This window comes from Camponotus vicinus, unplaced genomic scaffold (genome assembly GCF_025532165.1).
Source record: "Camponotus vicinus isolate PSW18456_S1 unplaced genomic scaffold, iyCamVici1.0 SCAF_2, whole genome shotgun sequence".
Taxonomy (NCBI): Eukaryota; Metazoa; Arthropoda; class Insecta; order Hymenoptera; family Formicidae; genus Camponotus; species Camponotus vicinus.
In genome coordinates, this window is record NW_028141956.1 from 12,828,006 (window position 1) to 12,837,608 (window position 9,603).

Here is a 9,603-nt window from a genome sequence, read left to right on the forward strand (position 1 = left end):
AGAAACTATTTGCAGGTATTGGACGGATGTTATATATTATCTATCGCCATTTTGAAATATTAGTTTTTAGGTATATACCATTTTATATATATGTATAATAAAATACATGCACAAATTCACGTATCTAAAATATTTTTATAATTTTTAATAATGTTATATATTATATATAAGCGAAATTATACATGAATGTTACATAAAATGTGCGAATACTTAAAAATTTCGAGACAAATCGAATGGGTACTCCTATATCAGTAAGATACTGATTAAAAGAAAAGAAATTATTAATTTAAACGTTATACGAATAAGAATCTAGAGAATTAATCCAGAATTAATTGTTTAAAATTATTTGATTTATTTTATTTTGCACACTGTTCGAATTGAAATTTTTTAAATCTTGTTGATATCGGGTTCGATTCGTCTCGCTCACGCGAACGGTACCCCAAATTATATGTGTTCGCACATTTAACACAAACTCCAATAATGCATGTATTTTATTATTTATAAATATAATCGTTCGTAATCACATTTCAATAAAAAAGGTCGTTATATCCATTTAATTTTCAATAAAGAAATATATTTCTTAATAATGGAAGAACATGTTTTCTGATGTGCATATCAATTTCGTGAATTGAAGATAATGACGAAGGATAATTGTCGTTGATTTTATTGAAATCATTGCTATCGGGAATAGTCCGGAAGATCCAGGATTCGTTCCCTCCTACAGTGAAGTTCCCGACGTTCAATGGATCACTTAACTTTTCTTCGCAGATTGATCTTGCGAAATCTAATGTAAAAACAAGATGTTAATCGTTCTCTATTTTTAAGGTCGCTCCTCTTTTTATCGGATTATCGGTATGTCACTCGCGTATCTGCAATTGAATATTCTGAATATTATCGATTTATTTATTCGTCGCGTTTTATCACGAATTTTAAATCGCGATTTATCTTATAAAAATTCGCAAGTAAATCGGTCGGTGAATTGCATATTCACAAACATTACAGACCTCAAATGTTTGTCGAAATATTTTCGATTTTCTATACGTGATAATAATTATATCGCGCTCGTGTCTATTGAGAGCTTCGATTATTATATTATAAAAATTATACGTATCGCAATCAAATATTCCGCATATTATCGACTTATTTATTCGGCGCGTTTTCTCGTGAATTTGAGTCGCGATTTATCTTATAAAGATTCGCAATTGACTCGGACAGTGAGTACTGTATTCGTAAATATTACAGTCATCAAATTGTCTGTCAAAATATCTTCGCATTTATGTGATAATTATATCGCGCGCGATTATAATGTCTTTTGAGGCGCTTCGATTATTATATTATAAAAGGTATACATATCACAAGCGGATATTCCGAATATTATCGATTTATTTATTCGTCGCGTTTTCTCGGGAATTTTAAATCGCGATTTATCTTATAATTTAATCGTTAATTTATACATTGAAGCTTTGTTTATCTTTCCACGTCTTTGAATATTGTTTTTAATAGTTCGTGCAAAATGCTGGTAGTGCAAATATTTTCTTCTATAATTTAAAAGACGATAGATAACTTTATTAATGATGACTATTTTAAACGTGATTCTTTACATTATTTAAATCTTATTAAACTCTACAATTACATCGATTATTAGAGGGACTTTGAAAATTATTCGTTCCGTTATTTTCTATTAAACGTGGCCACAACGCGATTTTTAATTATATTTTAAAGCTTATAGAGCTCATTTCATCTTATTCAGCTAATCATGCGCGAAATAGGATATGTATTTTATTCTCAATCGTGAAATTCGTATAAAGTCGCGTATTAATCGCAAATAAATCGGACAGTGAATTTTATGTTCATAAACAATACGGATCACAAATGTTAGCCAAAATATCTTCGTCTGTCATCATTTGTGTGATAATAATTATATCGCACGCGTGTCTATTGATAGTTTCGATTATCATATTATAAAAATTATGCGTATCTCCCAATCGCGAATATTCCGATTATTGTCGATTTATTTATTCGTCGCGTTTTCTCGCGAATTTTAAATCGCGATTTATTTAGTAATTTAATTGTTGATTTCGAAGTTTATTCTATCTTTTCATTTTGAATATTTCCTTTGATAATCTATACAAAATGCGCTAGTAATGCAAATAATTTCTTTTACAATCGAAGAAACGATCAATAATTTTATTAATGATTCTTTTGATCACGATTATTTACGTTATATATAACTTATTAAATTCTATTATTGCATATCTATTATTAATAATAAATGTCGCGTAATTAATCTTCGCTGATCAGTCTCGTCTGGACTATGTAAAAATTTTTAGTAAATTTTATATTATACGTATATTTTGGACATTTTCGTGTAATAAATTATTCCATGTAATAAATTATTTTGTATTAAATTTCGAATTATATTTTATATTAAATTTGTATTATATTTTGTCATATATTTTGTAATATGTATTTAGCATAAAAATATTATGCATAAAAATATTATATTAAGCATAAAAATATTATGTTGGTATGAAAATTATAATAAAAATATATAAAAATAATGTTAGCTATTATTAAAATGGAACATATGAATTCTTTATATTTTATATAAAGGAAAAGACTTAAAATATTTTGCAACATCTATATTTTTCGAGTCTTAATTATAAAAACTTCATAAGAAGTCGATCAGTGATTAATTTGACAAATTCTATACATGTATTAATAATTAAATTTTTAAATAATTAAAAAAATGATTGATAAATATCAAAGATCAGTTTACTGCTAATTAAGAAGATTTATAGAAATACGGTTAAAAATGTTTTTATCCCACAGCAGGCATTTTGTGTTTTGTAAATAAAAAGATATAAATATGACAATGAATATAGAAAAATATTTATTTCATCTTTGAATATTACAGTATCTTTCGCGATTGAATAATTTATTTACTATCAATTTACATACATAAGTATCTTGTTATACAGCACTGGTGCTACCGGCATTTCATGCACATAGCACGGAACAAAACCAGAAATTGTGCACATTATATATTACCCTCTGAGAACATTCATGGTCATTGACTTTGTAGTTCATGTCCACGTTTTCAATGTCCATAGAGGGAGTATCGCTTTCAGGGATCACCTAGGCCGGTATTCATAGTCCGTTCTTATATTTAAGATCGTCTTAAGTTCATCTTTAGATATTGTATGTATCATTTTATTGGCTATGGATTATCTGAAGATGAACTAAAGACGATCTTAAATATAAGACCGGACTATGAATACCGGCCCTAAAAACAGGCCATGACACTTCTCAGTCTTCTCTCTGTAAGTATACACAATAACGACCATAGACATACAAAACGTGTAGACGGGATCAACTGCCGATGTTGGCAAGAGAGGTTAAAGTCCATCAGACTATGCCTTGAAAATTAAAATTTGATCAGTTAGAAAAAAATTTAATTCTTTTCGTCCTGATTAATCAAATTTCTACCTCTAATCTTCAATGCGAATTAGTCCGATACGGGCTTAAACGTTGGCATCTTTGATGTTAAAATGACAGACGCGGCCATTTCTTTCGACGCATGCGCACTAAAAATTAATGGCCATTCTAGCAGCCAATCAGACACGACTATTTGTTTTTTACATTGCAATATTAATCTAGAGAATATATGATCGTTGGGGACAATCCTGAATGAAACTTGCGTCATATGACATTTCCAATGATCTCTCTCTCTTTCTCTCTCCAAGGCATTTTGGGATTGGCTTTTTTGTCACGAATGTTAATAACTTATTGTTTACAACTTTGACATTTCCAATGAGAGAGATTCAGATCCAGGAGAAATAATATAAAAAGGTAGGAGATATTTTTACGTAAATTAGATTATTGTATTATTTACATTTATATTAAAAGAGGTTGTATTAGTTTTAGATTTATTTCAATATATATACGTACAATGACACGTGTATGCATCTGTTGCAAGTATCGTGTAATTCAGGCACATGTCGCGTCAGACATATCACTGTACGGGTGAGTATTTTAGCATCCCCATTTACTCACCCTTCGAGTATTATACCTCAATATTTGGCGCAAAACGATCCGCAAACGATTCTCTTAAGGTTACCGAAAAACGACGAATTGCTGAAGAAATGGTTGCTAGCGATCGGCAAAACGGAGAGGAAAATCTGCGAATCGTCGCGAATATGTTCGCGTCATTTCAAGGAAGATGACTTCAGGTACAGCGTAGTCGGAGGCAAGCGTTTTTTAAAGCGAGGTGCGATACCATCTCTTTATTTAAATGAAGAGAGTAAAGATGATGGGTTCTCTGACAATAGAGACAAAATGAATACCATGGATAACAAATCGTTAAATATTGTAACATCGCAAGATGCTAAAAAAGATAATCAACTGTCGTATAACATTGGAATGAAGGTACAAACAACCGCTAAAGATACATGCGAGAACATTAAATTTGTTGCTAGTGAATGCTATGAAAAAATACGAATGCCTGAGAGGTAAGCGATACAATGATGCTTGTACGTTATTATAATCTAAGTGAATATATCACGTAGAAGATTTTTTCTTCAGAATATCAGCTTCTTTGCTAGATTCTTCTTCAAATGAGTCGGAGAAGAAAAACAAGAAACATCTATATGATGTCCGATGGGAGGAGATTTCTACATCTCCAGTGCAAGCTAAAATTTATTGGGAAGTGGCAATTAAAAGAATTATGCGGCAAAAGGTAATACTAAGAAGTTTACGACAAAAAGTCAAAAGATTAAAAAAGACAATCCTAGAGTTACGAACTCGTGTCAAAAAGGTAGCATGTAATGACTTGCAGTGAATATTATAAAAATTGTATGATTGTAAAAGTATGTTAATAAATTTTTAATATATTTAGTGATATATATTTTGTGGATAAATATATAATATTTTGTGGATAGATATATAAATTATACACATACATTGTAATCTGCTTTTTTAATTTTTTTCTACATATTTTCTTTGCCAAATTAAATATGAATATAATAGATAGTGTATAATATATATATATATTTTTTTTACTTGTTGAACTTTAAGCATAGAAAGTGTAAATGTTAGCAGATAGAGCTCCTGTTTGAAAATCACTAAAGTTCTAGGGATATACACACAAACTATTTGATATGTATAAAATATAAATATTTCATATCACATTTATTTAATTATTTTAATTAAAATCGCAAAAATAGGATCAGCATTACGTCCCATGATAAACATGGTCAATCATTATGTATCTTGGAAATAGTTTTCGTCATTTCCTGCTAGGGAATATACTTAGCTCTGTCTTATATTGTGATACACGAATCAAAGAGCGCTTGCGAGAAAGCATTTATCATTCTATAAATATGAAATGAAAAAGTTTTTAACAATAATTTTTTCAAAAATAAAGAAAGGAAATGTGCGTATCTCGCCTTATTTAAAATTTATTTAAAAATTATAAGATTTTATAATTTATACAAATTTCGTTAACAAATTTTATAAGTATACGTATTTTATATGTATATAAAATAATATAAAATGTATATATAAAATACATAATATATTAATAAATAGTATATTATACATAATATATTAATGTATTAATTATATTAATATATTAATTATAATATACATAATATATTAATTAAATATAATTAATATATTATATCCTTATATATAAACAAGTAAATATTATTTACATTGTGCAGAAGATATTATTTATCTTTAAACAGATATTTCATGTCAAATTTTCAAACGTTGATCAACATTTCAGTGCTTCGCGTTGATACTATCTACATCCGATTTGAATTTGAACTGCTATAAACTCGAAAATTTTTGTCGATAATCTATCGATGACAAAGTGTGTAGACAAGCATGGAATAGACAACGCAAACATCGGGCGACTTGTGATTAATGTTTTTGCAGACGGCCGTTGTCGAGGACGAGCCCATGGGGAGCTCTCACTGTTTTGTAACCGACCATTTGCCACTCACCCTTTGGACATTCGTTACGAGTTGTTGGGCGCTTCGATTGCTATCACCTTTGGATTATTTGGAGACCGCATTGCTATTATCGATTCTATGCAAAATTTATAAACGTGGCGACTTTATCAAACTATTCTCATGCCTTTAAATATTATTTACATTTGAAATTTTAAAACATAATTATTTTCGAACTTAAATCAATCATTTAAGACTAAGAATTCAAAGTTCTATCCATCGATTTAAAATTTTACAGTGTAATAATCCCGAGAAAGAGAGAAAGATTTAATATAAAAAATTTTTTAAATTATATTAATATTCAATATTATATAAAACTATGTGACAAAATAATTCCTCGAGATTTTCGTTAAAAGAGAAGACGAATTTTAATTTCGTCGAAGAATCTGTCATTAAGATTAGGGTCCCTTCAAGACAAGAGCCTGAAACAGCGTTGCTGTTACGACAATAGGGAAATCGAAAACTTTCGCACGCACCCTCGAATTCAGGATGCTAATTGGTGGGTGGTTAACTCGTAGCCAACGGCAAGTTTTCCAAGATTTATGAGCGCTGTGGCTAAAGGCGTGAATAAGCCTGGGTCACAGTCGAGGAAGGGTAACGCAAGATTTTGAATTAAATGTCAACCGCACGGATGAGACACGAAACTAACATCGTCTCGCCGCGATGTCTGGGAATAACGACGCTGCCAGCAACTTCGCGCATTATTTCCATCCGGCAATAAGTTAACGACAATGTTTTGCGATGATGATCCGAGCAACAACTGTCAGATATGAGACCTACATATAATATATTCGACAGAAATTGCCAATTCATTGTAGATAATGAATCATTGTAGATTCATGAAAGATTCATGAAAGATTGATAGATTCGAAAACAAAATTTAAATATAAAAAGAGAGAGAGAGAGAACAAATAACAAATGTCATCTGGGAAATCTTGAAATTCGCCAATTTGCGATTTGAAATTTAAGGAAAGAGCCAGCATGAATATCGGCTTCTAAAGATCCAAAGATTCAGAGATATGGAGCTGTCTAGAAAAGTAGGAAGAAAGTTACAACTTTGTTATTTCATTTGAATAATTTGTTTAACGAAATCTACATTTTAGGGATTAAAATAATAAGATACTTTTTGAAAAAAAGTATAATTTATGATATACATATATATTCTTTTTTACGATTTTCTATTATACTAAGATGTTATTAAAATTATGAAAATTATTCATTAAAATTAATTGTATTACGTAATTTGCCCGGCTTCTAATGAGCCTTGTGTACCAGACGTATGTACGAAAATTACAACTAAATTGCAAAACACGGAATTTCGTTGTAATTATTACTTGTTAGCGTCGTCTATTGTTGCTCGTTCGCGCTCGAACGAATCTCATGTGTTGATTTATCCACGCACCCGTATACGTTACTGTTAAAGTATGAAAAATGATGTATCTTTCGTATGGCTTAATGGTCCATCCCCCTTTTCCCACGCACGTTGCTCGCGCGTATTCGCCGTTGAAAAATAATGATTCTATCGGTAAACATATTCTTCACGGATAAAATATCTTTATTGCGAGAATCGAGGGTGATTAAGAGAACTAAATAAAATAAAAATCTCAAATCAGTTTTTATAATATATTTCTTCTTCGAGTATCAGGCTGTCTACGAAATTTGTATGTTTGTATAAATTTTTTATAATGTTTTGTTTTACAATATTTATTTTTTACATTTTTTAAAAATTCTATAAATATACATAATGTACGTATATAATAAACATTACATGCATCTCCACTCGCGCGAAAACAGCAACCCTCGAAAAGAAATAAGAAGAATGAAGAAGAGCTATAAATTGGGGGTGACGAAACTCGGCAAGATGCAAAGACCGTGGGGCAAGTGCAATGAAAGTGCCATTTGGTACAGCACACACGACGCTCACCCCTACGACTGGCACGTGCCTCGAATATAATTTATTGCAGTTGGAATTTTGTGGGGTGTCCCGCGGATCCCCCGCGTGCTCTTTGTACCTAGCGACGAGTACAAGCCACTTTTGTTATCCGCTCGATATACCAGAATCCCGCCAATGATGACGATGATCGTTCGAGTACTCGAGAGAATCGTCCTTGTTTTATTCTTACAAAAAATAGGCAAAAATCTGCAGGCGCAGAAACATGTAATTGAAAATGGAAGATAAAGATGAAAATATTTTAAATATTCTAAAAATTATTATTATGAAATTTTTATTATTATGAAATTTTTAATAATATTAGAATTTGTTTGTTTATTTTAAAAAGTAATCAGAGAGAAAGGAGTAAAAAATTCTTATACATACTTTTTTAAAATAAACTCCCTAAAATATGAAATTCGATTAGAATCGCGTAATCGGATCTAGAAATTGATCGGATAGTAGTTACTTTGGTCTTTCTAATGTTAGTAATCCTCGCAAATTATTCGCCTCTGATCGATTATTCACAAATACTATAAAACCGAGATCCGTGTGTTTTCTCATCCGTTCAATACCGCGCTTTCCAGCGTCTCCCTAACGAGCCCGTTCTCCTTTTTTTCCTCCCCCTCCCCCGGTTGACAGAAAGAACGCTCGTGGCATACATCGGCCGCGACGATATATCGACTTCATACGTGTCGCACTTGGAAATCGCGGTGGTTTCGTCCCAATAATTCGGATCCCGTATTTTGCCGAGAGCGCGCCGCGTAAACGCGGGAGGCGAATCCCGGCTACCCTCATCGCCAAAACAACCACCCTCGCGTACGTGAGCGGGATGAGCAAGCGGGATCGGGGCGGGATCGGGGCGGGATCGGGAGCGAGAATCCCGAAGTTTCGAGTTGGTGAAAAAGTTGGACGGTCGTCCCTTCACACTTCGGGCTCTTTTTCCAGCGGAGAATGCCACCTTCCGCGATATCGAATCGCCGCCGTGCGTTCGCGGTGCTCGCCTCTCGTTCGATTCGAGTTTATTTTAGGTCCGACTTGAATGGGGTACGAACCGAAGTAAAAGAAGAGAGAATCAATAGTAATTATATCCGAAATAAAAAGCAAATAACCGAACCGGAAAAATTGCCGGATTAAGATAACCGAGGTTTTAAGGAGAATTTATAGCGATGCGTTTTGCGAAATTACCGATTTCTAATCTTCGAAATCGGTTTTTCCGCACGAAAAAAATGTAGTAAAGATTACAATGTAATCTTTGTAATCGTGAAACATGCATATTAAGAAAAATCGTGATATTTTCGTTCAAGAATATTATACATATACGTATTATATTTTTTTACAAAAGAATATTATAATTATTCAAATATTCTGATACACAAATAAATGCATAATTGTTAACAAATAATAGAATAAATGCATAATTTACAATTTTTATAGTAATAAATATCTTAATGCCGTTATATTCCAGTTTTGCAAATGTAAAAAAAATGTATTTTCATGTAATTTGTATTGTAAAATTTTCTCCGTGTAGAAAATTTAAATCCTTTTTTATTCTCCTTTAATCCTATCGTTCTTATTTGTTTTAATTTTCGAAGAGGACAATAATCAAATAATTAAAAAATGGACCTCATACTTAAAATTAAATTATATAATTATACG

At 31.4% G+C, this 9,603-nt stretch overlaps 1 protein-coding gene and 1 long non-coding RNA gene across 5 annotated transcripts; one reads left to right on the top strand and one right to left on the bottom strand.

The window, feature by feature from the left end:
* Positions 1 to 2,870: 2,870 nt before the first annotated feature.
* LOC145966957 (uncharacterized) lies at positions 2,871 to 3,793 on the bottom strand. The gene is made up of 3 exons (XR_014437248.1): positions 3,490 to 3,793; positions 3,356 to 3,419; positions 2,871 to 3,138 (listed from the first exon to the last, which is right to left on the bottom strand). It is a non-coding gene; the product is annotated as an uncharacterized LOC145966957 (long non-coding RNA).
* LOC145966956 (uncharacterized) lies at positions 3,680 to 4,902 on the top strand. Of its 4 annotated transcripts, none has more exons than XM_083091417.1 (4): positions 3,683 to 3,852; positions 3,928 to 4,026; positions 4,116 to 4,511; positions 4,585 to 4,902. In XM_083091417.1, the coding sequence occupies exons 2-4, from the start codon at positions 3,953 to 3,955 to the stop codon at positions 4,838 to 4,840; spliced, it is 726 nt and encodes a 241-aa protein (XP_082947543.1). In that variant the 5' UTR covers positions 3,683 to 3,852; positions 3,928 to 3,952; the 3' UTR covers positions 4,841 to 4,902. The 4 variants fall into 4 exon arrangements, with proteins under 4 accessions (XP_082947541.1, XP_082947540.1, XP_082947543.1 ...); XM_083091416.1 differs by having other exon boundaries at positions 3,684 to 3,852; positions 3,922 to 4,026; XM_083091415.1 differs by having other exon boundaries at positions 3,680 to 3,852; positions 3,928 to 4,511.
* The last annotated feature ends 4,701 nt before the right edge of the window (positions 4,903 to 9,603 follow it).